This window comes from Macrosteles quadrilineatus, unplaced genomic scaffold, assembly GCF_028750875.1.
Source record: "Macrosteles quadrilineatus isolate MER2022 unplaced genomic scaffold, UCM_ALF_1.0 Scaffold_9__3_contigs__length_116548681, whole genome shotgun sequence".
Lineage (NCBI taxonomy): Eukaryota > Metazoa > Arthropoda > Insecta > Hemiptera > Cicadellidae > Macrosteles > Macrosteles quadrilineatus.
Genome location: NW_026542602.1, coordinates 18706576 through 18722935, shown reverse-complemented (window position 1 = coordinate 18722935; position 16360 = coordinate 18706576). Strand labels below are relative to the sequence as shown.

The 16360-nt window shown below is 35.7% G+C and overlaps 2 protein-coding genes across 3 annotated transcripts in view; one reads left to right on the top strand and one right to left on the bottom strand.

The window, feature by feature from the left end:
* LOC129003008 (kinesin-like protein KIF23) overlaps nucleotides 1–9226 on the bottom strand; it is a 34655-nt gene extending 25429 nt beyond the window's left edge. The window contains exon 1 of one of the 2 annotated variants that reach the window (XM_054431193.1): nucleotides 9092–9226. The gene's annotated coding sequence lies outside the window, so the exon portion shown is untranslated. Of the gene's footprint in view, nucleotides 1–8804; nucleotides 9009–9091 lie in introns of those variants that run through there. The other variant, XM_054431192.1, reaches the window with a different exon arrangement.
* Nucleotides 9227–9970: 744 nt separating this feature from the next.
* LOC129003271 (uncharacterized) overlaps nucleotides 9971–16360 on the top strand; it is a 43763-nt gene continuing 37373 nt past the window's right edge. The window contains exon 1 of the mRNA XM_054431562.1: nucleotides 9971–10185. Within this exon, the coding sequence (XP_054287537.1) occupies nucleotides 9971–10185 (215 nt within the window). The remainder of the gene's footprint in view (nucleotides 10186–16360) is intronic.

The following is a 16360-nucleotide window of genomic DNA, read 5'->3' as shown; positions in this document are numbered from 1 at the left end:
AACGTAAATTTATTCGAACGAGTTTGTGAGACAGCATGATTAGACTATGGGAACAGGGGTTTATGGGAATGTTTATGGGGAGAAAATTGGGTTGTCCCATTTTGACCTCATCAGCAAAGAATTTCACAATTTCTTTCCAAACCACTTTCTAGAGCTTAAAAGATTAAATAGTTTAGTATATGCCTGGTTGTACGCCTAACGGTTAAAATCAAATCAAATCAAATTATCTTTATTCACTTTATACATTTTACATACATGAATTAATAGTGTCAAAGCATACAAAATTGGTTATACAACTTAATCTATAAGACTTAACCATACAATTTTACAATTATTTTAGAATGTATAGCTAATTCATTTTTGATTTAGAAACTCATCTATACTATAAGGAGCCAGATTAATTAAGAATGATTTTAATTTCTTTTAAAAATTTGGTTTGTATTGATCTTTTTTTAATAAAGGCAGGCAAACTTCTTATGAATAAATTGTCGATATACGAAGGTTTCATTTTTGAAAGTTTCAGCCGATGATGACTTTTTACAGTAAGATTGTTCCACCTTGTGTTGTATTTATTAGATACTTCAGTGTTTTTATCTTTATAAACATGCTGAATAGTTTTAAAAATATACAAACCATACACTAATTTTCATTCCATCATTACATTGTAAAAAAGTACTTTAATTTTTTTTTTTATTAAATAAGTTTCTTTTCATTTACGTTTCTTTTATCTACTTTCCGTAAAAATTAAAGTAATTTTTCCCGACTTCTTATCCTTAAGGATTCTTATCCTTTAAGATTAAGGAGATAATTTAAAAAAATGTAAATTTGAAATTCCCATGTTATTCTAATGGAAAATAAATAAACTGTTGTAGTTCGCTTGTTTGTGGATATATTTATTAAACCAAACTTGGCAATTTTGTTTATTTTATACTAAGCTATCAACATTTCAATAAAAACAACCCCTATTACCTCCCCTGTAGCAGCAAACCTAATGACTCATTAAAATTAATGTTATTTAAATAGAAAATGAATAGTAATCCTGTCAGGTAAATGAAAATTTGCTTGGTCTGCAGGTTTGCTGCGAGGGGGTATTTTATTATAATAGGAAAAATTAAATTTATTGTAAAAATAAATTCATTCAATTAATACTTGATGTTAAGTTAATTGTTTTATTTTTTATGTTTAAATAATTAATTTTGTGTACAAACATTTATTTTATTTCAGTCAGATAGCACTCCAAATCTGTTAATAATGTAGTTATATCGACAAAATAGTGGTTCCATTCTATTTGGCATGTAGAAATCCATTGAAAAAGACACCAACAAGTCATAAGTCAAAAACATAAATTATTTTAAATTCCCCCTACCCCTCCTAGAAAAAATAACAACTAAACCTGTACCAATATGCTAAATCTCTTATGGAGGTGGTTCTATCAACCTAAATATGGTTCCTATCGATTCACCGTGTATACAAACCTTAAAAACGACTTCCTAAATGACTTCAAATCGTGAATAACAAATTATATCAAAATTCCCCCTACCCACCCCCTAAAAACCACGTTCCCCCATCGGGACTGTTAGGGACTCATCGGATCTTGACTTCTATTGGTAAAACGAAGTTAAAACCAAAGTTTCATCCCTGAACTAATTTTTTTGTTTTTTTGGCGAATTTTAATCTATTTTGCCTGTACTAATTCTACACTCACCCTTCACTCATATTTAGGTTAAAATACACACATAGGTAGGGTTCCGATCTTAAACTGTAATAATAATAATAGTTTATCTTAGGCTATTAACATTGGGTTTATTAACAAGCAACAAAGAAATTCTTACCTTTTGTCAAATAAAAAAGGGTGGAAAGTAAGTTTGAAGCACAAAATGATAGGTAGGCATAGCTCAAGCAATCCAGAATGCAGGATACATTTACACTTTTAGGCTATTTTTAGTAACTTAGGCCTCGGCTAACTTACACATACACACATGATACATGATCTCTCCGTCCGTAGTCCTTTGCCTTAAGGAATTGGACAGGTCAGGGTTAATACAAAGAATAACCAACTTAATACTAATTTTTGTCACCGTCAAGGTAACTGTCTATGTCCTGTAAACTTAACTCCACTAGATATTTTTTAAATTCTGATTTGAATTTTGTTAAGCTCTGAATTTCAAGTAATTTTTTCGGTAGGGCCTGGTACAATTTCATTCCTGTGTAATCTGGTTTGTGTTCAAATTTTGTGAGTTTAAGTTGGACTGCATGTGTGCCCTTTGTTCGTGTGTTGTAAGTGTGATTTGTAAAAGTTGGTTTAATGTTCTGTGATTTTATATAGCAAGCTGATTCATAGATATAAAGTGAAGGGACTGTGAGAAAGCCAAGTTCTTTAAAAACATTTTTGCAGCTGGTCCGAGGCGGCATGCCCAAGATTGCTCTTATTGCCATGTTCTGCCAAACAAAGATCTGGTCAATATTCTTCTTCACAGAGCCCATGGGATGATTGAATACAAAATGTGTTGTTCTATTAGGCCAAAATACACAAGTTTAGAGAGAGCCAGGTTTCCGAAGGTCCTTATTCTTCGAAGTACAAAGACCCCTCGAGCCGTTGACCCCTCCAGTTTTTTTATTTGTGCATCCCAGCTCAATTTATCGTCCAATCTCACTCCCAAAAAGTCGGCAGTTTTTGAAATTTGAATTTGATCCTCTCCAATTAATAGGTTATGGAGTCCTATTATTTTTTAAATTTTGTCTTTTTGCAGTTTGGATACACATGTATCCTGTTTTTTGTGAATTTAATTTGAGTTTGTTTGAGGAAAAAAAGTCAGCCAGATCATTTGCTCTTTGATTAGATTCTGCCTCCAGGGCCGCGTCGTCAGTCCCCCTTACGAACAACGTTGTATCATCCGCAAAGAGGTAGACGCTGTCCTGCTGAACAGTATCTGTTATGTCGTTGATGTAGACCAAGAAAAGGAGAGGTCCAAGGACAGATCCCTGGGGGACGCCAATTGAGATAAGTTTTTTTGTTGATGAAATTCTTTCAGTTTTTGAATTTGTGTTTTTTTGAATCTCAGTGACTTGGAATCGGTTGCTCATATAGGATGTGAGCCACTTCAGCGCAAGTCCTGAGATTCCAATTGATGCCAATTTTTCCAATAGAATCGCAGGTTCGACACAATCGAAGGCTTTGGAGAGATCAGCAAAACAACCAACTACTGTTTCTCCAGCCTCCATTGCGTCTATACTGCTGTTGATGAAATCAATGAGTGCCAATTTTGTTGATTTGTTGCGTCTAAAACCATACTGTCTGTCACACAATATGTTATTTTTTTCCAAGAAGTTGCTAAAGTTGCTCCGAAACATCTTTCTCAATCAATTTTGAAACAACTGGTAGGAGAGAGATTGGACGATAATTCCCCGGGTCAGTTCTGTCTGACTTTTTAAAAATTGGTTTTATTTTTGCAGTTTTGCAATTCTGAGGGAAAATTCCAGATGTCAGTGAAAAATTGACTATGTGGGTAAGAGGAACTGCCACTTCCTCCCTACAATATTTACAATATTTGGACATGCATACTGATTCCATTTACACCACTAGAGTGTTTAGATGGAAGCTTTGAGAACAAATCCAGAAGGTAAGCAGATGTAATCAAATGAAATTGTCCAAGTTCAGCAGTGCCATTCCTCCTAAAACCAGATAAGGCATGGGTTTCCTGATCCTTGTTGACAAGCTTCGAAACATTAACAAAATAGTCATTTAAGGTTTCACACACATCTATAGGATTTTCTATTTTGTTACCGTCAATATTCAGTATAATATTATTAGAGTCTGAATTTTCTTTTGGCCTAATGCTGTTTATAATCTTCCAAGAGTCTATAGATTTATTTTTTGAGCTGGATATGCAATTGTGTGCCCATTTTATTTTACTTTCCTGTATTTTGTTTTTATATTTATCTTTAAAGCTTTAGGTATAATTCTTTGTCAGATACCATTCCTGTCAGCCTCCATACAGAGTATTGTTGGAACATTTTTCCTTTGCAGCTATTATCTCATTGTTCAATCCATTTGTTTTTTCCTTTGCGACTGAGATTAAGTTTTGTTTTTTTATTCGGGCAGCTGATATCAAAATAATATTTGAATGTTTCTATAAAGCTATTATATTTGGTATTAATATCAGGAGCATCATATACTGAGTTCCAGTCCTCTGACTGTAGCATTTTAAGTTCATGAAGATTTTCATTGGTAATTATTCTTTTTTCTAAGGTTTTATTTTGGTTTGAGATATTATTTCGGTTTGAGATAATTTCAGGTAGGCCTATTTCTATTGAGATAGCACAGTGGTCTGAAATATGGGGTTCTTTTACTGCTGCTGATAATATTTCAAAGTTGGTTAAAAAATTTTCTATGCATGTGCTGGTTGTGTCGTTAATTCTAGTTGGTTCCAAAATGTTTGGTTTCATATCAAAACTTTTAATCAGCGTTGCAAATCTGTGGTAGGTGTTGTCATCTTTGATCAAGTCGATATTGAAATCTGAGCCTATTTCAGTACTATAGGCCTATATTTATTCTTAACGTTCAGTTTAAGTAGTTATTCATTTAATTTACTAAAGTATTCATCAAGGTTGCTGCTGTATGGAGACCTGTACATGGAAGCTACTTACTACAAACTGTTTATTTCTCACAGAAAAACTTATTTCAGCACACTCAAAAATTGTTTCTTTTAAAAATTTTATGCCTATGTCTGTGGACTTAAGGTTATCGAGTTTTATGAAATTTTTATTTTTGAAAATTGCTACAACCACCCATGTTTTTATATTCTCTGCCATAACCAGCAATAAATTCAAATTTTTTATTCTTAATTCTGATAAGCTATTTTGGTCTAGACCATGTTCATTAATAAGAAATAAATCTGGGTTTTCTGATTCTAAAAAATGTTCGATTTGTTCAATTTTATTTGTGATTCCCCTTACATTCAAATGAGTTATATTAAAATTGTTTTTCTGTGTGAACCTTATTCTGTTCTTATGATCAAAGTGTTTTCTGTTTCAGTTGCCGGTTGCAAGTTTTTTGTTATGATTTTAGAGGTTTCGGTTGCCAATTGTGAGATTTTTTTAATTTCAGAAGTGTTGGCTGTCAATTGTGAGTCATTTGTGATTGGAGAGGTTTCAGCAATAGATTGTAAGTTTTTTGTAATTTCAGAAGGCTTAGGTAAATCAGGCTTCCTCATTAGAGTTTTTGGTTTCAAATTCAAATCGATTGAAGTCAGGTAGGCTAGATTATACTGCACATAGTTTCTGTCCCAAGCTTATTTAGGTGCATTCCGCTTTTTGTGTAGCAATTGCGATCAATCATTGAGTTTAGGCTTAGGTAGGCTACCTTGTTCCTGACACAAAATTCTCTAATCAGGGTATTTTGTTTCTTTATATTTTCATTTGGGACAGTTTTTGATATCAAGGTGGGTATTTCAACAAGGATCAGGTTTTTTGGTTGGATCAGAGTTTGTTCTATTTCAGCAAACACCTGTTTTACATTATTAATGGACTGAGCCATTACATTGTTAGTTCCACCAACCACAACACAGGTGTCCTTCGGTGTCATATCCTTAAACTCCTTTTTAGCTGAAACCAACACCGCGGCCATGGGTGCTCCGAGCAGCACGATAGCCTGAGCTTGACTACCGCACCCCCCTTTGCAGCCCATGTGTCTCAACTCTTCCCCACAGTGTCTCGCATGACTGTCTCCAACAATTACTAACCGTGGCTTTTTTTGCCTACTAACGCAGCACGATAGCCTGAGCTTGACTACCGCACCCCCCTTTGCAGCCCATGTGTCTCAACTCTTCCCCACAGTGTCTCGCATGACTGTCTCCAACAATTACTAACCGTGGCTTTTTTTGCCTACTAATAAGTTTAGTAGGCTTCTTAACTAGGGCCACACGCTTTTTAGGCATAACACTAGTTGGAGACTTTTTGTTGTGTGCTCCTGCAGCCGTCTGCGACCCCTCCCCGCCAGGCCCGTTTTTGACCACGTCAGCGCCCTAGGCACAACTAATAGTAGCGCCCCTTTGCAATATATAACAGGGTGACCACCAACCGGGAAATCCGGAAACTAAGCGTGAATTTTTTGAACCAGGAATTATGTGTTAATTTTCTACCTGGAATTGTCAATTTACAATAGTGACGTTTCCGTGACCACGGGAGACGGGAGGCAATAATATGTCTCCACAAGGCCTCGAGGGATGATGCCGCGATCGCATGAGATGATAATAATATCTAAACGACCGCGGGATATGATCATGATTTTACCGCGATCGCGCAATACGATAATTAGATCCACAGAGGATAATCAAATATTGCCGCGATCGCATGATACGATGATAATGTCTAAACGACCATGGGATATGATCATGATTTTACCGCGATCGCGCGAGACTATGATAATGACTAAATGACCGCGGGATATTATCATGGTCCACAAAACCACGGAAAACAGTCAGAAATTTGCCACGATCGCGGAGGACGATAATGATATCCACATAACTGCGGGATATTATTAACATTTTGCCGTAATCGCGGGAGACAATCACGATGTCTTCACGACAGCGGGAGACGATTACGATGAATCACGACAGCGGGAGACGATTACGATGTCTTCACGACCGCGGGAGACGATTACGATGTCTTCACGATCGCGCGGAGACGATTACGATGTCTTCACGATCGCGGGAGATGATTACGATGTCTTCACGACCGAGGGAGACGATTATATGATGTCTTCACGACATCGGGGGACTATTGCGATGTCTACAGGATCGCGGGAGTTACAATAATGATGTCTACTCTACACGGCTGCGAGGGATGATCAGAATTTTACCGCAATCGCGTAAGACGATGATAATGTCCACTCAACCACGGGAAAAATCAGAAATTTGCCTCATTCGTGAAAGACGATGATGATCTCCAAACAACCGCGGGAGATGATTACCATTTGCCGCAATGGCGGGAGAGGATGACAATGCCTCACGACCATGGGAGGCGATGATGTCTTCACGGCTGTGAGGGATTATAAGAATTTTATCGTGATCACGCAAGAAGATGATAATGTCCACACGACCCCGGGAAAAGATTACAATTTTGCCTCATTCGCGGTAGACGGTGATAATCTCATCACGACCGCGGGATGTGTTCATATATTGCCGCGATCAAGGAAGACGATAATCATGTCCACACATCCGCTGGAAATAGTCAGAACTTTGACGCGATCGCGGGAGACGGACGATGATGACGTATATACAACCGCGGTAAATAATTAACATCTTGCCGCAATTGTGGGAGACTGTTAAGGTGTCTTCACGGCCGCAAGGGATTATCAGTTTACCGCGATCGCATGCAAAAACGGCCACAATTTTTTTCTTTTTTCCAATTTTTTGGCGCCCCCAAAAAAAGCCAATTGCCTCGCGCCCTAGGCACGTGCCTACCTTGCCTATTCGGTAAATCGGCCCTGCAGTCCCCGCCCACACCTCAAATGAATTAGGGGTAGTCAGAGAGTGACCAGGAGCAGCCACAGCCGGTTCCCTACATCCCTTCCTCCTACTTACCATATCCGACCAGCTATTTTCACTTGGTTTAGAATTCAAGAGATTGTCACTGAGCTCAAAAAATTTAGTTTCTTTCAGATTTAGCTGTTCCTCAAGTTCCCTCTTTTCCTTCAAGAGTGACTCAGCCAAGTCACAAGCTTTCTTAGGCTACTCATTTTTTATTACCTCATAAGGAAGTGGATTGTTACCTTTCTTGTGTAACCTAATACAAACTAGACACACATAGGAATCTTTGCTAGAAATTAGCCTAAAAATAATTTTTTCAAACGGCTACAAGCTAACTTATGTCAGAATGTACCCAAGCATCACAAATGTCGCAAGCTATGGAGCTGCTTTTGTCATCTAAAATTATTTTGTTGCAGACTTTGCAGGAATCCTGCTTAGACTTGTTTGGAGTTGGTGTTTTAGGAGGTATTTTATGTGTTTTAGAAGTTGGTGTTTTAGGAGCCAACCCCCCCCCCCCCCTTAAATGCAATGAGTGGGCTGAAATCCAATAAGGTAAAACTTATGCTCTTGTCTTTGCTTCTTCTCTTTAAGTACTGGTACCTATTAACTTAACTTAAATAATTGCTACCTATTACCCCTTGTTGCTTTGTCAATTTAACTCTATCAGACTAAATAGACCTAGGCCTAACTTACCAAGTTATCATTGAAGCTTGGTTTGTATTCTCAACTTTTAATTTCCCAGCATGAAATGGATTTAGGCTACTTAGCTTTGTGATTTGACTTAAAAAAGAAAATAAGATAGATACCCAAAAGTTAGGCCATAGACAAAAGAAATACCAATAATGGTATAGCCTACAATAATGGTCTATTGTCTGTGGTTACACCCTAGCATAAAGTAAGATAGGCTAGGTAGGCCTAGCCTAAATTCTGCTGTGTAACATCGGGACCAAGGTAGGCCTAAGTTAAGTACACGTAATTGTGCTTAGTTGGAAGTTAAAGTAAATTACCAATAAAATTTTAGGATAGGGATATGTTGCTTAGTTCATCCCGAAAATTAGGCCTAGGCTTAAGTTTAGTGAGAGTAAAATAAACTTGAAATTTAAAAAATTGCCCTCTGCTATGACTTAATTGGCCAGTTTCAAAATTAAATTCTATAAAAAATATCAGTTCTTTACTAACCAATTAGGCTTATTTAAATTTAACTAGGCCTACGCTTTAAGTTAACTTTAACTAAGTTAGGCCTAGGCCTACATTGTACAAGACTACTCAACTTACCTGTGGCTTTCTTTCATTAGAAATAGGCTACGGTATGTAGGGAAACAAAGATAAGCTGAATGCTCAGGTAAATTAATAGGCCTAGTTGAATGTTTGAGTCCCTCTGAACAGTCGATTAACTTGATCACTTGATTACTTGGTCGAACGGTTCCTCTTCCTCAGATCAGGAATCAGGATCAGATCTTATTATATTTCCGTTCGCCAAATTCACTGGCCCAAAACAAAACCTGCAAAGATACGAGTTAACTGTGAGTGTGAGTGAGTAGCCTAAGTTTAAGTTAACTCACACGATTTTTCTTGATCTCCTACTTTCTCGTTTCTTTTTCTTATCTCATTCTCTTCTTAAGCATTATAGCCACGGCCGCCTTTATGTATGTCCCTCATATATGTATGTAAACAAACATAAACATAAACAAACAAAATTTAAACAGTTTGTTTAAAAATATTTGAAATTGAAATAATTGGTCTGAAACGATCGTTGTGGTTGGTTGTTTGGTTTGGACTTAGTTGGTTTGGTTTAGTGGAGTGGAGTGGTTAGTTATTGGGAGTGGAGTGAACGGAGTGAGTGAGCAGTTTTATTCTCTTGTTTGCTTAAGGAGGCAGGCTTTTTTTTATATGCAGTATCGATGTGTAGTATCGCGGCCGTGGTAGGGTACGATGCCATAGCTTATAATGTCATAGCTTATAATTGCGAACATGTTGCATAGCTTATAATCTTGAAAATGTGGCATAGCTTATAATGGAAAATGTAAATTGTTCCATAGCTTATAATCGTAGAAATGTGGCATAGCTTATAACGGTTTTCTTAAAATGTGGCATAACTTATAAAGGTATAGCTCAAATGTGCTGCAGCTTATAAAATCTCGTTTGTTCTATAGCTTATAATTTTAAAAACGTGGCATAGCTTATAACGCGCGGGAATTACGTCATAGCGGATGGGACAGCTGATCGATCCTGAGTAGACAAAAAATTATCGTGCAATGGTCCTCAAATTATCGTATGGACTAGCAGCCGCTACTCGGCAATAAAGCCCCCCACACACTACCAGACCAGACCTCCAGACCAGACCGTCTGGCTGCAACCAGACCGTCTTGGACGGCTCTACACACTCCCAGACCAGACGGTCCTAATTCGTAATTGAGAGACCGTGGTGAGAACTCCAACAAATGGATGAAGATTGTCACGATGGTCGGCCGTCTGACAGACAGCGCTACACACTCACAGACCAGACAAAAATAGTGGTGGGGGAACCTCAGACCGTCTGTGGTCTGAGGGTTCAACCATCAGACACGCAGACAGTCTGGTCCGAGAAAATCGGTCTGCAGACAGCCCCACACACGATAAGACAAGTGCCAGACGCCAGACCAGACGGTCTGGTCTGGTAGTGTGTGGGGGCTTAAGAAGTTGCGTTAAGTGCAGCCGACGTAGCAAAACCAAAAGTATTTCAATTTTTTTTTACTCCTGGACGACATATGTAATAGATGTAGCCTATATATGAAATGGTTTTTTGTTGAATAATAGAATAACTTTTTGTATCTGCTGTTTTACTTTAATTACGTAAGCTGAAATATATTATCATAAGCTTGATGTTGCTCGTGCTGCTTATTTATGCATGATAACTATTGTAGAATATTTATTTTGTAATATTGTGTAATACCGGTGTAAAAATACTTTTTCATAGATAAAACCGTAGACTATGCAACATAAGTAGACTTCTCATCCCATTGTTGATTTTGAAGCTTGTTTTTCGTGTCTAGTTCATGTATGTTGACACTGATCGCTAGTGTAAACGAAATATTGTTTCTATTATATTAGGGTAATTTTAAGATTTGTGCTTTACGGTTTGGTTAGATAACTAGGAGACCAGTTATTTTTTATGATTATATAGTTTTATTTGGTTAAATTACGTTTTAAATATGTAAAGAAAAATAAAAAGATTCTCTAACTTCTACTTTTTATATATTTAAATATTGTATTTAAATATATTTACTCCTTGCAATGCTCTCAAAATGAATTCTTTGCAAATTTTGGTTGTCCCTAGGTTGGAAGAACTTGGAAAGTAATAATATAAAACAGGAGCTTTGGCAGTGGAAGCTTGGTGTTAAAAAATATTTGAGTGGGCCCTGTAAAATAAAAAAATACTCCCCAGAGATCCTTATGGGACGTCCTTGGTACTGTTTGAAGTTCTTCCAGAATGCAATACCTTTTGTAAATAATATTTACTAATCTTAACTCTACACTGAATTTAATCTGCTCATTACCACACTAGTATTTAGTGTTGCACTTAAAAGGCGAATCTTTTGTAGTGGCCTATGATTTACTGAATTACCTTTATTCCAATAGTTAAATAATATTGCTAACAATGAATTACCAAGGTTATAGAGAACTAGAAAGTGAGTAATAATTTGATTTATTAAACAGAATTAACGAACTACAATTGGTTTCAATTTACAGTTGCTGGTTGTGGTTTATTTAACAAAATGACCTTGAGTGACACAATCAATTTGAAGTTTTTGTTTGAGAATGTTGAATGGATTTATCAAAAGGGAAGATACGGTGCGGTTTCACACTGCTCGAAAGTGTCAACGGAAGAGTGGTATTTAATTTAATGTTGAGATGACCAGTACCAAGCAAATCCAGTTCGTTGGCCAACGATTCAAAAACGAAGGTCGAGTCTCGCAGTCCAACTGATTAAACAATATTGTGCTTAATCGTAGTAGTATTTATTAGAATGTTGCTTATTGTTTTATGGCTAATTTGGTACTTTAGCGGTTCATCTATACGCAAACTGACACAGCCTCCGATAACACCTCCGTATCTAGCCGAACCAGCTACCCGCTCCCTCCTTTGATATTAATTTAATTCCCCCAAATTAAATACTGACTGTGGTACTCGTTAATGAATTGTACCTTAATACTCAACAATGAAATTCGATAATGACTCTGTGAGAAAATTCCAACACTATAAAAATCTTATGAAACTCTGAATTACCCTACAAAAACATTTTCGTCTATTTATTCTTAATACTATTGGATCATCACAGCTTAGTAAATAATACAGATTGTTACACTATAAATGGATATAAAAATCAGCAAATTGAATTCGAACCTGGAAACATGTGATTATTTGACATGAACTAACAAAATATAACAGGAAAATTTACCATGTGCGACTCACTGAATTAATATTAACAAATAAATAACACAAATTACTTACAATTTCGGACGTCCACAATAAACACTGACACAAATTGAAGGATAGGGATGAGGAATTGTAACTAGCCGGTTTTCTAATAAAAAACGCGATCGATTTGAACTCGTGTGACGAACGTGAAATTTCCAAATGGCAGATTGCGTTGGCCGGTAAAACAAACTTTTTGACACTTGTTTGACAAACAAAACTGATTCTATTTTCCACTCGCGTTGCAAATATATCCCTTCGGGATATAGGCTATACGATTTCGAGAAAATGAAAATTTATCCGACCAACACCGCGAAATGAATTTAATTTGCACGAACGAAAGTTTCACCGACTAGGTACGTTGGAGACGGGAGAGGAACAGAACAGACACAGACAGAGACTCTCGTTGCTGGCGACTAGTTCTACCCCTACCACTTTTGGTTAGAATTGTGGGTATCTGATCAGCTGACTATTTGTCGCGTCTGCTACGCATTCGTTGTTTTATACGACGAATCGGTACAAATAACTGAAATAACAATCAAGAAACATATTGTAAAAAAAAACACAACCTCTACAGTCGGCAAGAATATCAATAAAATTGCCTTCAGCTTTTCAACAAGGATGACAAATCTTCTAAGGGGCTTAATGTTTGATCTATGATCAAAACATATTTGTTGAAGCAATATAAAAATATATAAAAATATAATACACTAACTCAATTATTATTCTATGTTTAACTAAAGACTGTTTCATATGTTTATAAAAGTTGTTGTTATGTTGGCATAGCAACTTCCTAGTTGGAGAAAACAATTTATGTGCTTATGAGTTGTACAAGTTTGTAAGTGTTCTGTTTTAAAGTTATAAAATAAAGTATTGTTTATTTGAAGAGTCAAGTATTATAATTTAAATAAGGTCCACAGATTTAACCTCAACAGGTTATGGGCCCAGACACTGATTGGTAAGCAATATTTTAATTTAAATTGATGAAAATGTCAGGTGTAAAGAAAAAAGAAATAATTAACTCTGACTTTGACTATCATATATTTAAATATTATATTTAAATATATTTACTCCTTGCAATGCTCTTTAATGAATTCTTTACAAATGTTGGTTGCCCCTAGGTTGGAAGAACTCTAGAAAATAAAAATATCAGACAGAGCTTTTTGGCAGTGGAAGCTTGATGTTATTGAAAAATATGAGTGGACCCTGCAAAATATAAATATTCCCCAAAGGTCCTTAGGGGACGCCCCTGGCACTGTTTGTAGTTCTTCCAATAAAGTAATACCTTTAATGAGATCAATTTACCAGTCTTAATTCTACACTGAATTTACTTGCTCACTACTACACTAGTGACTAGTGTTGCACTTAAAAGGTGAATCTTTTGTAGTGGCTTATGATTTACTGAATTACCTTTTGTTTATCAATTAAATACTATTTCATATACTAGAATACCAAGGTTATTGAGAACTAAAAGTGAGTAACAATTGGAGTTTATTGCACAGAATTTAATAATACACTTATTTCAGTTTACAGTCGTTGTTGTGTTCTTTCAAGTAAAAATGACCCCTTGAATTTTCAATTCAATCAGTTGGAAATTTATTGAAACTGTTGAATGGATTTATCAAAGGGGAGGTATGGTGCGGTTTCACACCGATCTCGAAAGTATCAATGGAAGAGTGGTATTTAATCTAATGGTTGAGATGACCTGTACCAAGCAAATCCTTTCGTTGGCCAACGATTAAAAACGAAGGTCGTCTCGCAGTCCAACTGATTGAACAATAATGTATTCAATCGTAAGTAGATATAATAGGACAATATGACCCCACTTTCGGCGTTTTAGAGGCACTTTTAGGGCACTTTTTATAGGGGAAAAATGAGAAAAAAATGGAAGAGCTTTTTTTGGCCACTTTTTTTAAAGATCCAGCTCTCGACCTATACACCCCTATATAAATTTTCTACTTTTGTTAATACTAAAAATCACGTCTGGAATATGGCTCATTTTTTGGCCACTTTTTTAAAAGACCTGGATCTCGTCCAATACAAGCCTATATAAATGTTCAAACTCTATTAAAATTTCAAATCCACATCCATTCCCATGTATATTTTCAAAATCATGTGAGGTTTGTGCGTGAACTCGGGCATGCTCCCGGCTTATGACGTGCTCCCTTGGACATCCTTAGTGGAAATCCATGAGTTCTGGCTACTTGGGAACCCAAGCCATTTGACATACAACGAATCACCTTTTTTCCTAATTATCTTCTCTACCAAATACATGTCCTTATACTTGGTCTTTAACAACTCCTCTGTATAGAAGCCTCCCCTGATTATATTGCCATTTTCATCTTTCAAGATATAAGTCACAGGCTTTGTATTCTTAACTTCTGCTATTGTAAATAGTTCCCCTGTCCAATTTGGAGTATAACCTTTACTAAAAACATGTTTATACTTGGAAATCCTTACGCTATCACCTACCTTATATCTTGGCTTTTTAACTTGCTCTACTTTAGAAGTCAACCTCTCATGTACATATTTACTATTCTTAACATTTACTTGGTTAGGCTTCATTCCTATAGATCTATGCACTTTATTATTATATTTTCGAATTAACTTTGGAAGTAAATCCAACCATTTATAACTCCCCTGAGCACTAAATTCCCTATATAACCAATTCTTTAAAGTTCTCTGAAACCTCTCCACAATTGCAGCCTTAGTTGTAGAAAATGTGTGATAGTGATTAATATTTAATTTTTTCATTAGTTTGCTAAAATATTGATTAAAAAATTCTTTTCCATTGTCAGATTGAATGTTTTTAATCCCCTTTGGTAGAATGGTTTTAATGGCTTCTGTAACCACTAACCCTGTCTTATTCTTTAGTGGAGCAGCATAAGCTTTTTTAGAAAATGTATCTATTAAAGTTAAAATATATTTATTGCCAGAATTTTCTCTAGCATAGTTTTGCATATCAATTAAATCTATTTGTACGGTTTCATTTATACCTAATACTTTGAAAGACCTTCTAATGAAATTCTTTCTTGCAGGTTTATGAAGTTCGTATGCAATTTCATTCATTTTTTATAACATCATCCTTTCCTGTAACTCTAAATACATCACCATTAGCCCCAATCAATAGATTATCTTCCATTCTTTTAAATACATAGTTTTCTGGTATATATGGTCTATTATCTATATACTTAAATCCACTCAAAGATGTGGGGTCAGCAACTAATAAATCAGGATTATATTCCATCAAATTAAATTTTTTTTCTCCATATACAAATTTTGATCCATCATAATGCATAGATTGTGACATTAGACAAATATCATCCAAATGTTCCCCCTCTGGTAGATTTCTTATGAATTGTTTTTTGGCATCCCAACATTTTTCTTTTTTATCAAAAGTTATAGTCTGTTCTTTTATAACACAGTCAGTGTCATCAATGGCAGGTTTAACACGTACTAACCTTTTACTATTAAAACTCCAATAGCCTGCTTCCATTTTTGGAACTTGTGAAACATTCACAGCATCTTTACTATCTGTACCTTCCATCAAATTACTAATTTTCTGTTTCTTCGCATTCCAAACACCATTCTCTGATTCTAAAAATTCATAATTATTATTGTCTTGTACAAATTTACCATCTTCTTTTCGTATTAAAGTCTGTTGTAAAGTGGGCACATCATCTAAACTTTCACCCTTTTCCACATTAGTAATTTTCCGTTTTTTAGCATTCCAATTTTTATTCTTGGATTCTAAAAACTCATATTTAGTTTTACCTTGTAAGAAGACATCACCTTTTCTAGTTAATGTCTGTCCCAAAGTTGATACATCATCTACAAACTCCCCATCTTTAACATTACCAAGTTTACGGTTTAAACCATTCCAACTATCGTCTTGTAAATTTAAAGTAGGTTCACTACTAGCCCTGGGTTCTGCAGGCTTATTATATGGATTATATAAACGATAAAATTTATCTATAAACATATTTTTATTTAATAAATAATTCCACTTTCTCTCAATTCCTCAATAATGGAATCTATTTCATTATCCACTCCTGAGTTACCGGCTTGGCGACTTAGCCAAAGAAGTCTTAACCTATCTACAAGCTCATTAGGATCATCCCAATAAATATAGTCTATTTTCTTACCAGTCACTTGTCTCAAACCTTCACCAACAGATTTAAAAAGAGGTTTAATTATATTAAGATATTTAGTATGTCTATTACTTGAAATTGGTGCACCATCTTTGTAACTCTTTAAATGTCCATTTGTAGCTTCCAAAATTTCTTTATAATTTTGCAAATCAGCCGGAGTATAATCCTCAGGTTCTTTTAAAGTTAACAATTGCCACAAACCTTTTGTCCCCTTGTAGGTTTTAT